At 37.6% G+C, this 13,929-nt stretch overlaps 1 protein-coding gene across 1 annotated transcript in view; it reads right to left on the minus strand.

Annotated features, from left to right (window-relative positions):
- The window catches only part of CNKSR2 (connector enhancer of kinase suppressor of Ras 2), a 312,142-nt gene that overhangs the window by 246,083 nt on the left and 52,130 nt on the right, over positions 1-13,929 (minus strand). The window contains 1 exon segment of the mRNA XM_033201320.1: positions 3,080-3,243. Coding sequence (XP_033057211.1) covers positions 3,080-3,243 — 164 coding nt within the window.

Here is a 13,929-nt window from a genome sequence, read left to right on the forward strand (position 1 = left end):
GAGATGTGATCTTGCTACATTGCCCAGGCTGGTCTTGAACTCCTAGACTCAAGTGATCTGCCCTCCTCAGGCTCCCAAAGTGCTGGGATTACAGGCATGCCACCATGCCCAGCCTCAAGTTAATTTTTATCATTACAATTCTCAATTACTACCAATACAGATACCTTCTGGCTATTTCTTTCATGTAAGTGGATGGTTTGTTGTGACTTGGTAAGTCTCCAGTACATCACACACTCTTACCTACCATTTAAAGAATCGACAAGTAAATCAAGCACCTTTCGCTTTAGGCCAGGGGTACAGAGGGCACTGTGTCAACTTTTTAAAAATGCAGGTTTATTCACTACAGATTTGCTTTTTATTGGTTATGCATAGCAAAACTTGGTATTACTATTAGTATAAAAAGGACTACCTCAAGAAAACAAAAACTTACACATGAAATGTACTTAGCTGCTGTGTTTGTCATATATGTTACTTATTTGTTCATATACTTGGCCATTACCATGTGCCAGAACCAGTAGTGACTTAGAATTGCTCGAACACAGCCATTTAAGTCTTAATGAATTTGTGCTAAGTTCATATCAGCCTTCTCTTTCAATCATATGCATGCAAAAGCATTTGAAAGAAATAAAGATTGGCATTTAACATTTTAGAAGAGTAACGTCAGCTATATCCTCACCAGTGGCAAATTTTCACTAACCACTTAACTATAAATACTTAATATTGGCACCACATATTTTACAATGTCAATGCCATTTTATTCAGAGTTCTTAATTTAAATGCATCGTGTAGCAGGTTTTTAGCTTTATAATACATTGCTTTATAAATATGAGTGAGTCTTAAAAGGCTTGCTTTAATCAATTTTTTTGAAAAATAAATTATTTTAAGATGAATGAACCAAGCAATTATGTTGCAAAGAAACAAATCCCAGCAATTGCAAACATCAAATCTTTCACACAAAATGCCTGAAATTATAAGTACATGAAAAATGAAATGAAAACTGTTCTTATCCTGTCATAAATGATTTATTTACAGTTCCTAATAAAAAGTGTATTGTCAGAACACAATTAAGGCCCATACATAAGCTATATATATATATTTTATTTATGTTTTTACTCTTTCAGTTAATATTCTTTGCTCTCTATTGAAGCATACTAAATGATAGCTTAATAGCTTGAAATATTATTACACCTCCAAGTCATGAACAGCTTACTTCTTTCTAGAATAACATGATGCAAACAATATATCTGATGCTTAATAAATATATGTTGCATGAATAAATAAGTGACTAAATAACCTTTGATTCTCATCAGCTGCCATAAACATTTATTAACATAAGGAATAAATTCAAGACAAGGTAGATAAAAATACAGTATAGCTTAAAGAAACAAAAGGAATCTGCTAATTTTTCTATGTCTTCCTTATATGAGGAACAGAAACTTCAAAGTCAAAGGCTGTGTAGGCAAGAGAAAAATTACGGTTCTCTGAAGAAAGACAAGAGAGTTTAATTCAGTAAGATAACATTAATTTAACATCTTTTATGAGCTTAGCACTGGGCAGAAAGCTAAATAAAAAATATGAACTAAACAAAGGTGTCTTCCTTTGAGGAGTCCAACGTGAATTAAAGGATAAAAGAACCTAAGCAAAGAATTGTAATGTGATACAAGGTGTAAGGTGTTACCTTTTTTTCTCATCATTTCCCATTCTGCACAAACTAAATGACAATTCTCAATTTTCTCTGAATATTCAATATTCTTTCACAATTCTGTTTCTTCAATGATATTTCTTCTGCCTAGATAACTTTTCCCCAACTTTTTGTCTGGCAAATATCTAATCATCTTGCAAGACCAAATGCATATGTTACTCACACTTTCTGAATCCCTCAGAAGCGTTCATTTCCTTCTACACTCCCCTGGAATTTTCTTTAAATCTATGTTGTCTCCTAATGGCTATTGTCTTTCTTAATGGACTGTATATATTTTAGGAGTACAGACTGTGTCTTTTTCATCTTTGCATTCCCAGTGATAGCACTGTTTGAGCAGGAATATGTAATTGTTGAAAAAGAAAAGAATACAGTAGACATAAGGAAAATGTAGAATGGCTAGTGAAGATCAGAGAGACAAGTCTTAGCAGGGTAAACCAAAATTCGAAGAGCAGTTGGGGACAGAGCGGAAGGAGGTAAAGATACAGTCCCAATAGTACAATTTCCTGGACTAGTCAACTCAGCTTGCTGATAAGGAATCTCACCTCCTGATTTCATAATGGTATGTAGAAGAAAATCAGAATTCACGACCCAGAAATTTGCTTTATATTCCCCAGAAAGCATCTGTTGCATAAACTGAAATGTATCTGTACTTCTGACTTGTTGATGTATATCCATTACATTAGGAAGGGGTAAGAAGGAAGTTTAACATTTGACCTCTTTGGGGACTGCAACTAAGAAACTGCTCAATAAACAGAAAAAAAAAAAGTTGGTGTTTAAATTTATTTTCCGCGTTAACTTCCAGAAGAACTCAATCACATAATGAAGCATCCAAATGACATGACTTTAAACCTGGTGCTTAAACCCAGAACTGTACAGGGATTAAAGCTCAGCATCTGAAAGGATTCACCACAGCTACATGGTTCAAACTTAGAAGTGGTCTAGACATCTATTTCTGAGGCCATGCTTTTAAGTAGGTTTAGGTCAGCAGAGCCTTGTTCATAGGTCAAACTTCAAATGTCTAGACTGTATGTATGGAACACTGTCAACCATCAATATTCTTTCCTTTCTCAAAGTGTGAGAGCCTAGCACATGAGTGGTTCATCTATGAAGAGCCCTGTTTATGAGACATACACTCTAGACTTAAGGTTTTGACATACCCAACTCTTACTGTTATAAAAGATGTTACAAACGGGAATGGTTATTTGGCACTAATATAATAAAATTTCAGGAAGGAAGAAATATCAGGTCCAGTTGGTTGAGAATCAGGGTCTTTTTCTTCTATTGGCATTTCAATTATCAAAAGAAGAGAGGAAAAAAGGGAAAAGCAACAAAGAAGAAAAAGGGAAGTTTCCCTCTTCACCAGTTTTATGTCCTTACCAATGCACACAGAAGATCAACTGCTTCCAAGATCAGTTCCTGATGACCAATGCGGCTGACCCCCAGATCTTCTAGCTCCTGATGTGTAATGCGCAGCAGCTGGTCCCCACTGATCTTCTCCCTCTCAAAATTCTTAATATACTGCTGCAAACAGTCATCAAGACCTACAAAATAAAAGTATGAAAGACCAGAATGAAAACATGGTCAAACCAAACAAACGTGAAGGGTGGGAGAAGCAAGCATTAGTGCTACCATGTCACAAATTAAGTCCATTTTAACTCTGAACTAGCCAAATCCTTCACCCTTTCTTAACCTACATGTGGGCTATGGTGAAAAAGAAAATCACTTCATCATACTCATAGTTGTCAGGTACCTAGTTGAATTTTCCTCAGCACGTACTGGAAATCTTTATCTCACGTCTGTGCAGTTTTCCTTGCTGACTATTTCATAAAGTATGCCAACAGGCAGGTTCCCCTATTTTTAAATTTATGTGCATCACCTTCTTACTTTCTTATTTAAACCCCACTTCAGAGGAAGAGATGTCCTTCCTATTTAAAGCTAATCTATCTTTCTGTACTCTGTAGTCCCATCTCCTGCCACCTTAAGATGACTTCAATAACTAAAAAATTAAATTCTCTTTGTTTCAACTATTTCCTATTAATTGACTCATTCTATGTTCAAATTTCTGCCATCTTAAAACAAAACACAAAATCCTTATTTTGATTTCACTGATCATGTGTGCTCCTCACTAGTCTGTCACCCTCTTTGGATTCAAGCCCTTACCCTTATTTCCTCACCTGTGATGCATTCCTTAATCCATTATCATTTGGATTTTACTCAAATCTAAAAGTAGAAATCAGGATTACACGGGGCAATTCATACGTGATTGGCTAGGCTATAGATTGAGTCGGTTTCAATCATCTGTGAAGTGGCTTGATACAAATGATGAACTGGACTAATAAAACTAACGCTCTAGAAATTTAAGTAAAGAATACCAAGAAAATGAGGCAATTAGCTGAAACTAAGAGGTCCTCATTATGTCAAGAAGGGAGACCAGAGGCTATAATATATATATAATATATATATAATTTTTCATCTTTGCATTCCCAGTGATAGCATTGTTTGAGCAGGAATATGTAATAGTTGAAAAAGAAAAGAGGCCGGGCGCGGTGGCTCAAGCCTGTAATCCCAGCACTTTGGGAGCCCGAGGCGGGTGGATCACGAGGTCAGGAGATCAAGACCATCCTGGCTAACATGGTGAAACCCCGTCTCTACTAAAAATACAAAAAACTAGCCGGGCGTGGTGGCGGGCGCCTGTAGTCCCAGCTATTCAGAGGCTGAGGCAGGAGAATGGTGTGAACCCGGGAGGCGGAGCTTGCAGTGAGCCGAGATCGCGCCACTGCACTCCAGCCTGGGCGACACAGTGAGACTCCCTCTCAAAAAAAAAAAAAAAAAAAAAAAAGAAAAAGAAAAGAATACAGTAGACAAATATATATATTCCAGGCTATAATATATATATATATATATATATATATATATATATATATTCCAGCTGAAGTTATGGAGGACATAAATTATAAAAAAAAATAGAAAAAAAAGAGATGAAATTAGAAAAGATGTGCAAAAGGAAGTCAAGTTTCCCACAAGAGATTATGTAGCCATTAGAAAGGAAATGAGTCAGTCCTAAAGCACTGTGATTCCTGACAGGGTCTAGTATAGGGCCACAGATGTCTTTACTATATTCTCAAACTTCCTTAAAGTAACTAGAATTACTTTCTAGCCTCTCTATACAACCTGCTTTTTCTTTCATTCTCTATCAGTATGTGTATACTGCTGAGGGCTGAAATGTTCTCACTGGATATAGCAACGTGAAAGTCACTAGTGACATTCCTGAGAGTTGTTTTCACAGTATATTGTTTACACACACACAATTCAGGAGGGCAATACAAATTGAAAGTAGATGAGAAAAATATGGTTAGAGGAAAATATGGTTAGTCATAAAGTGGGAGCCGAATAATGAAAACATAAAAAATTCATACAAATGAAAAATACTAATAGTTTAAAACATTCATTAGATAACAGCAAGCCAGTTTCTCAGAGAAGTTCATCCAGTTTTTTCTTAAATTGATACATAATAATTGTATATACTTATGAGATACATGTGATATTCTGATACATTCATGTGAAGTATAATGATCAAAACAGGGTAATTGGAATATCCATCACCTCAAACATGCCCACCCATTTTTGACACTAAAGTCAGCAAAAAGGATTTCTTGTGGGAAGAAATCCTTGTGTAATGTAATAAACAACACCTTCAACAAACTCTTTTGATAAACACACCCATAAGTTCCCATTGGACTGTTTCTTACAGTAAGGCTGAAAACATTTAAAAATGTTACCTTGTATTGTAGCCCAAATAATAACTGATTATCATGAAGATAGAACCGTGTTTATCTTTGCTGGCTTCAAGGATGTTACAATCTATCAATAGGGTTTATAATTCCAGGGAGAAAATAAGTACATAAGTGAAAATAGGCCCCCACAGTAGGAAAGAGCATCAGGGGCAGGGATGTGGGGAGGAGACCAGGAAGAGACTGACAGCTGAGGCCAAGATTTAGCCACAGTGAGGTTAGGAAATTCCTTGAAGGCGCAGGAAGGAAGGTCCAGGTGACTGAGGGAAACCCATGCAGTAGCTGCTGATCCTGCTGGCCCTATGGCTGGCACCTGGGATTAGGCATTAGGCTGAGCTCCTAAGGGCCTAGCAGCAGGGCCTGCAGGTGCCCTGGGGAAATTCCATAAGCATCCACTTATGCAGTGAGCCTTCAGGGAGACCAATATGAGCAGTGCTATGGATACACTCTTCCCAGCAGGAACCTTTGTGAGGCCAGAGTTTAAGCTCCAGTATACAAGTTTCTGGAAGAAGAATCCTGAGTGCAAAGTCAAGTCCTGTGGAAAGAAGCAGAAATGCCTGGCCTACATCAAACTTGAGGATAAAATTTTAGGCCAGATGGTCCATTGCCCCATACAGATGCAGGATGGACAAGGAGCCTGAAAAGCACCAGGAGATCCAGTGCAGTAGAGTGGAGCAGGCCAGCCATGACCCTCACAGCTACTACTTCCCTGGACAATCTGCCTTCTTTTTAAGGCCCTGCTCCCCAGCACAGAACCCTGGACTGAATTTTATCGTGCTCCCCAGACAGCTGCACGTTGTAACCAGTGGAATACCCTGCCCTCCTAGTGATGATCCCATTATATCCCGAGCTAATAAAAATACTCTCCAAAAAACAAAGAAAAAAATATAAAATAAAAAAAAGATTACCATAGAATTCAGCAATTCCACTTCAGGGTATATACCCAAACAAAATGAAAGCAGGTATTTGAAGAAATAGTTGTACACCTATGCTCATACAAGCATTATTCACAATAGGCAAGAGGTGGAAGCAACCCAAGTGTCCACTGATGTATAAGTAGACAAAGAAAATGTTGGAGGAGGCGGAGCAAGATGGTAGAACAGAAGGCTCCACCAATTGCCTTCCCTAGCCTCTGACAAGGACACCAATTTAATAATTATCTACACAAAAAAGCACCCTCATAGGAACCAAAAATCAGGTGAGCATTCACAGTACCCGGTTGTAACTTCGTATCACTGAAAAAGACACTGAAAACCTAAAAAAAATAAAAAATAAAAAATAAAAAGTCTTAAGCAGTGATGCCACACCTCCTTCAAGCCCAGGCAGTGGTAGGGTGGTTACTAGAGTGTTTTTGTGTGCCGGAGGGAGGCACAGCAATTTGTAAGGCATTGAACTTACTGCTGTCCTGATAGAGCAGAAAGGAAAACAAGACCAAACTCAGCTGATACCCACCCAGAGAGGGAGCATTTAAACCAGCCCTAGCCAGAGTGGAATCGTCAGTCCTGGCAGTTGGAACCTGAGTTCCCACAAACTTTGCCACCATGGGCTAAAGTACTCTGAGGATTTAAATAAATAAACTTGAAACACAGTCTAGACCACAAAGACTGCAAATCCTAGGAGAGTCCTAATGCTGAACAGGGCCCAGAGACAGTGGATAGGGGTGACATGCAACATACTAAAATACCAGCCAGGGTGGCCAAGAGAGTGCTGGTATTATCCCTTCCCTAACTCCAGGCTTTACAGCTCATGGCTCCAAAAGAGACTCCTCCTTCCTTCCACTTCAGGAGAAAAAAAGGGAAGAGTGGGGAAGACTTTATCCTGCATCTTGGATACTAGCTTGGCCCAGTCAGAGTCATGAGGGCCCCTTTCCAGGCCCAAGCTCCTGGATGACATTCCTAGACATACCCTTGTCCAGAAGGGAATGACCCTATCCTGGCACCATTTATCACCAGCTAACTGAAGAGCCCTTGGGCCCTGAATAAGCAGCAATGATACCCAAGTACTACATCAAGGGTCCTGTGTGAGACTGTGAGATTTGTTGGCTTCAGGTAAGACCCAGCACATTTGCAGCTGTGGTTGACTACAGGGCACAATTCCTTCTGCTTCAAAAAAGCAGAGGGTAAAGGAAAGAGGACTTTGTCTTGTATCTTAGGTACCAGCTCATGCATAGGGGGGTGAAGAAAAAAGCAGGTTCTTGGGGCCTACAATTCTAGGACTTGGCTCTTAGACGGATGACATTTCTGGACCTGCCCTGGGCCAGAGGAAGCCCACTGTCCTTGAAGGGTGAGGCCCAGGCCAGGCAGCATTTGGTACAAGCTAATTGAAGAGACCTTGGTCTTAAGGAAACAGCAGTGGTAGTTTGGCAGTACTCACCGTGGTTTTGTGGTGATGGTGGCCATGGAGGGAGGGGGTTCCTCTGCCTTTGGAAAGGGGAGAGAAGAGTGGGAAGAACTACATCTTGTGGTTTGAGTGTCAGATCAGCCGCAGTACAACAGAACACAGGTGCACTTCTAAGGTTTTAAAATGCTAGTCCCTGGCTCCCAGACAGCCACCTCTGGACCCACCCAGGGCCTGGGGAAAATTGCGCCCTGAAGGGAAAAACACAAGCCCGTTGGCTTTGGCATTTGCTTACTGTAGAGCCCCAGGGTCTTGAGAGAACATAGGCAGTAGCCAGGGAGGGGTTAAAATAGGCCTTGAGCAACACATAGTGCTATGTTGGCTTCAGGTATGACCCAGCACAGTCACGGTGGTGGTGGCCACAAGGGTGCTTGTCTCACTCCACCCACAGCTCCAGGTGGCTCACAACAGAGTGAGAGACTGTTTATTTGGGAGACAGTAAGGGAAGAGAACAAAAGTCTCTGCCAGGTAGTCCAGAGAATTATCCCAGATCTTGTCCAAGATCATCAAGAAGGCCTCCATGAGTCTATAAGAACCACAGCATCACTGGGCTTGGGGTGCTCCCTGAAGTAGATACAGCTTAGATCATAACACCTAAGTCCTTTCAAATATCTGGAATTCCTTCCCAAGAAGGATGGGTACAAACAAGTTTTGGCTGCAAAAACTATAATAAATTCCTAACTTTTCAATGCCCAGCAACAGATGAACATCTATGAGTATTAGGACAATTCGGGAAAACATAATCTTATCAAATGAATGAAATAAGGCACCAGGTGCCAATCCTGGAGAAACAAAAGATATGTGACATTTCATGTAGATAATTCAAAATAGCTATTTTGAGGAAACTTAAAGAAATTTCAAGATAACGCAGAGAAGGAATTCAGAATTCTATCAGATAAATTTAACAAAGAGATTGAAATAATTTAAAAGAATCAAGCAGAAATACTGGAGCTGAAAATGCAATTGTCATACTGAAAAATGCATCAGAGTCTTTTAACAGCAGATTTGGTCAAGCAGAAGAAAGAATCGTGAGCTGAAGACTGGCTATTTGAAAATACAGTCAGAGGAGATTTAAAAAAAGAATAAAAAACAATTACCCATGCCTACAGGCACCTCAAAAGGGATATCTAAGTGTTATTGCCCTTAATCAGGAGGTAGAGGAAGAAGTCAGAGGTAGAAGGTTTATCGAAAGGAATAATAACAGAGAACTTCCCAAACCTAGAGAAATATATCAATACCTAAATACAAGAAGGTTATAGAACACCAAGCAGAATTAGCCCAAAGAAGACTACCTCAAGGCATTTAATAATCAAATTCCAAAAGTCAAGGATAAAGGATCCTCAAAGCAACAAGAGAACACAAACAAATAACATACAATGGAGCTCCAATACATCTAATGACAGAGTTTTCAGTGGAAAACTTACAGGCCAGCAGAGAGTGGCATGACATATTTAAAGTGCCAAAGAAAAAAACTTTTACCCTAAAAGAGTATAAACAGCAAAAATATTCTTCAAACATGAGGGAGAAATAAAGACGTTCCCAAACAAAAGTCGTGATATTTCATCAACATGAGACCTGCCCTGCAAGAAATGCTAAAGGAAGTACTTCAATCAGAAAGAAAAGGACATTATGGTCAATAACTAGTCATCTAAAGGCAAAAAACTCACTGGCAATAGTAACCACACAAAAAACACAGAATATTATAACACTGTAATTGTGGTGTGTAAACTCCTTTTATCCTAAGTAGAAAGACTAAACAATGAACCAATCAAAAATAAAAACTACAACAGCTTGTCAGACATAGACAGTACAATACAATCTAAATAGAAACAACAAAAAGTTAAATAGTGGGAGTATGAAGTTGAGGCGTAGAGTTTTTATTAGTTTTCTTTTTGCTTGTTTGTTTGTTAGCACAAACAGGGTTAAGTCCTCATGAGCTTAAAATAATGGTTATTAAGATAGTATTTGCAAGGCTCATGGGAACCTCAAACCAAGAAACGAAATCATTTCAAATTGGGAAAATCACTTTCACTAAAAGGAAGATAGGACAGAAAGAAAGAAGGAAGAGAAGACCACAAAATGGCCAGAAAACAAATAACAAAATGGCAGGAGGAAGTCTTTACTTATCAACAGTAACACTGAATATAAATGGACTAAACTCTCCAATAAAAAGTCATAGAGTGGATGCGTAAATTTAAAAACAAAACAAAAACAGTGATCTGTTGCCTATAAAGAAACATACTTCACCTATAAAGACACAAATAGAGTGATAATAAAGGAATGGAAAAGATATTCCATGCCAATTGAAATCCAAAAAGAGCAGGAGTAGCTATACTCATATCAGGAAAAATAGATTTCAAGACAAAATCTATACAAAGAGGCAAAACAATAGAATCATAAAGGGGTCAATTCAACAAGAATTGAATTTCAAATATATATGCAACCAGCACTGGAGAACTCAGATATAAAAGCAAATATCAATGAAGCTAAAGAGACAGAGAGCCCCCAATACAATAATAGCTGAAGACTTCAACACCCCACTTTGGGCATTTGACGGATATTCCGGACAGAAATTAATCAAGAAACATTGGACTTTATCTACACTACAGAACAAACAGACCTAACAGATATATACAGGATATTTCATCCAAAGACTGCAGAATACACATTCTTTTCCTCAGCAAATGGATCATTCTCAAGGACAGACCACGTTAGGTTACAAAACAAGCCTTAAAACATTCAAAAAAATGAAAATACTCTCAAGTATCTTCTTTGACTACAAAAGCATAAAATTAGAAATTGATGACAAGAGGAATTTTCGAAACTATACAAATACATCAAAACTGAACAATACATTCCCAAATGACCAGTGGATCAATGAAGAAAGTAGGAAGGAAATTGAAAATTTCTTGAAACAAATGATAATGAAAACACAACATACAAAAACCTATGGGATACAGCAAAAGCAGTACTAAGAGGAAATTTATAGCTATATGTGCTTACATCAAAAAAGAAGAAAAACTTCAAATAAACAACCTAACATGCATCTTAAAGAACCAGAAAAGAGAGCAAACCAAACCCAAAATACTAGAAGAAATAATAAAGACCATAAACAAGTGAAATTGAAATGAAGCAATACAAAAGAGCAATAAAACAAAAAATTCGCATTTTGAAAAAAACAAAATTTACAAACCTTTGGCTAGACTAAGAAAATAAGAAAGAAGACCCAAATAAATAAAATCAGAGGTAAAAATGGACACATTACACTTGATACTGCAGAAATTCAAAGGATCATTAGTGGCTACTATGAGAAACTACATGCCAATAAACTGGAAAATCTTGAAGAAATGAGCAAACTTCTAGACAAAAAGAACCAAGATTGAAACATAAAGAAATCCAAAACTTGAATATGCCAATAACAAGTAACGAGATTGAAGCCATAATAAAAAGTCTCACAGTAAAGAAAAGCCTGGGAGCTGATGGCTTCACAGGTGAATTCTAGCAAATATTTAAAGGAGAACTAATACCAATCTGACCCAAACTATTTTGAAAAATAGAAGACAATACGGCCAAACTCATTCCATGATGCCAGTATTACCCTGACACCAAAACCAAAGACACATTGAAAAAAGAAAACTACAGGCCAATATATCTCATGAATATTGATGCAAAAAAACTCAACAAAATACTAGCAAGCCAAATACAGTAATATTAAATACTTTAAAACCATAATTCATCATGACCAAGTATTATCCCTGGGATGCAAGAATTGTTCAACATATGCAAATCAATCAATGTGATACATCATATCTACAGAATAATGAACAAAAACCATCTGATCATTTCATTTGATGCTGAAAAAGCATTTGATAAAATTCACTTCCCTTCATGATAAAAACCCTCAAAAAACTGAGTATAGAAGGAACAAACCTTAATATAATAAAAGCCATATATGGCAGTCCCACAGCTAGTACATACTGAATAGGGAAAAACTGAAAGCCTTTCCTTCAAGATCTGGAACACGACAAGGATGCCCACTGCCACCATCATTATTCAACATAGTGTTGGAAGTCCTAGCTAGAGCAGCCAGGCAAGAGAAATAAATAAACGACATCCAAACTGGAAAGAAAGAAGTCAAATTATTCTTATTTGCTGATGAGATGATCTTATATTTAGAAAAACCTAAAGAATCCACAAAAAAACTATTAGAAGTGATAAATTCAGTAAAGTTGCAGGATACAAAATTAACACACAAAAATCAGTAGCACTTCTACATTCCAACAGTGAACAACCTGAAAGAGAAAATAAAGTAATTAAATTTATAATAGCCCCACATAAAGTTAAACACCTAGGAATCAACTTAACCAAAGAAGTGAAAAATCTCTACAATGAAAACTATAAAACATTGATGCAAGAAATGGAAGAGACCACGAAAAAAAGGGAAAGATATTTCATGTTAATGGATTGGAAGAATCAATATTGTTAAAATGTCCATACTACTCAAAGCAATCTACAGATTCAAAGCAATCCCTATCAAAATACCAATGACATTCTTCACAGAAATAGAAAAAAAAATCCTAAAATTATATAGAACCACAAAAGATCCAGAATAGCCAAAGCTATCCTAAGCAAAAAGAACACAACTGGAGGAATCGCACACCTAACTTCAAATTATACTACTGAGGTATAGTAAACAAGATAGCATGGTACTGGCATAAAAACAGACAGAGACCGGTGGAACAGAATAGAGAACACAGAAACAAATCCACACACCCACAGTGTACTCATTTTCGACAAAAGTGCCAAGGACATACACTGGAGAAGGCCAGTCTCTTTAATAATGGTTCTGGGAAAACTGGATATCCATGGGCAGAAGAGCGAAACTAGATCTATTATCTCCTGCTATATACAAAATTCATAATTGATTAAAGACTTAAATCTAAGACTTCAAACTATGAAACTACTACCAGAAAACATTGCAGAAACTCTCCAGGACATTGGTCTTGGCAAAGATTTCTTGAGTAATACCCCACAATCACAGGCAACCAAAGCAAAAATGAACAAATTGGGTCACATAAGTTAAAAGGCTTCTGCACAGCAAAGGAAACAGTCAACAAAGTGAAGAGACAACCCACAAAATGGGAGAAAATATTTGCAAGCTACACATCTGACAAGGGATTAATAACCAGAATATGTAAGGAGCTCAAACAACTCTATAGGAAAAAAAATCTAACAATCCGGTTAAAAATGGGCAAAAGATTTGAATAGGCAGTTCTCAAAAGACATACAAATGGCCATAAGGCATATGAAAAGGTATTCAGCATCACTGATCATCACAGAAGTGCAAAGAAAAACTACAATGAGATAGCATCTCACCCCAGTTAAAATGGCTTATATCCAAAATACAAGCAATAACAAATCCTGGTGAGGATGTGGAGAAAAAGGAACCCTCGTATACTGTTGGTGGGAATGTAAATTAGTACAACCACTATGGAGAATCGTTTAGTGGTTCCTCAAAAAACTAAAAATAGAGCTACCACATGATCCAGCAATCCTACTGCTGGGTATACACCCCAAATAAAGGAAATCAGGATATCAATGAGATATCTGTACTGGGTGCCAGAAGACCCAGTGGCTATTGTGGGTCTTTTGTGGTTCCATATAAATTTTAGGATGGTTTTTTTTTATATTTCTGTGAAGAATGTCATTGGTATTTTGATAGGGATTTGTTGCAATTCTGCAGTTTGTCGCAGTTCTGTTCACGATAGCCAAGGTTTTGAAACAACCTGTGTCCATCAACAGATGAATAAAGAAAATGTGGTACATATACATAATGGAGTAATATTCAGCCATAAAAAAAGAATGAGATCCTGTCATTTGCAACAACATGGTTGGAACTGGAGATCATTACATCAAGTGAAATAAGCTAGGCACAGAAAGACAAACATCAAATGTTCTCACTTATTTGTGGGATCTAAAAATTAAACAGAGTAGAAGGATGATTACCAAACGGTGGGAAGGGCAGTGGTGGGGGGAGGT

The sequence above is a fragment of the Trachypithecus francoisi genome, unplaced genomic scaffold (assembly GCF_009764315.1).
Source record: "Trachypithecus francoisi isolate TF-2019V2 unplaced genomic scaffold, Tfra_2.0 Lachesis_group6, whole genome shotgun sequence".
Lineage (NCBI taxonomy): Eukaryota > Metazoa > Chordata > Mammalia > Primates > Cercopithecidae > Trachypithecus > Trachypithecus francoisi.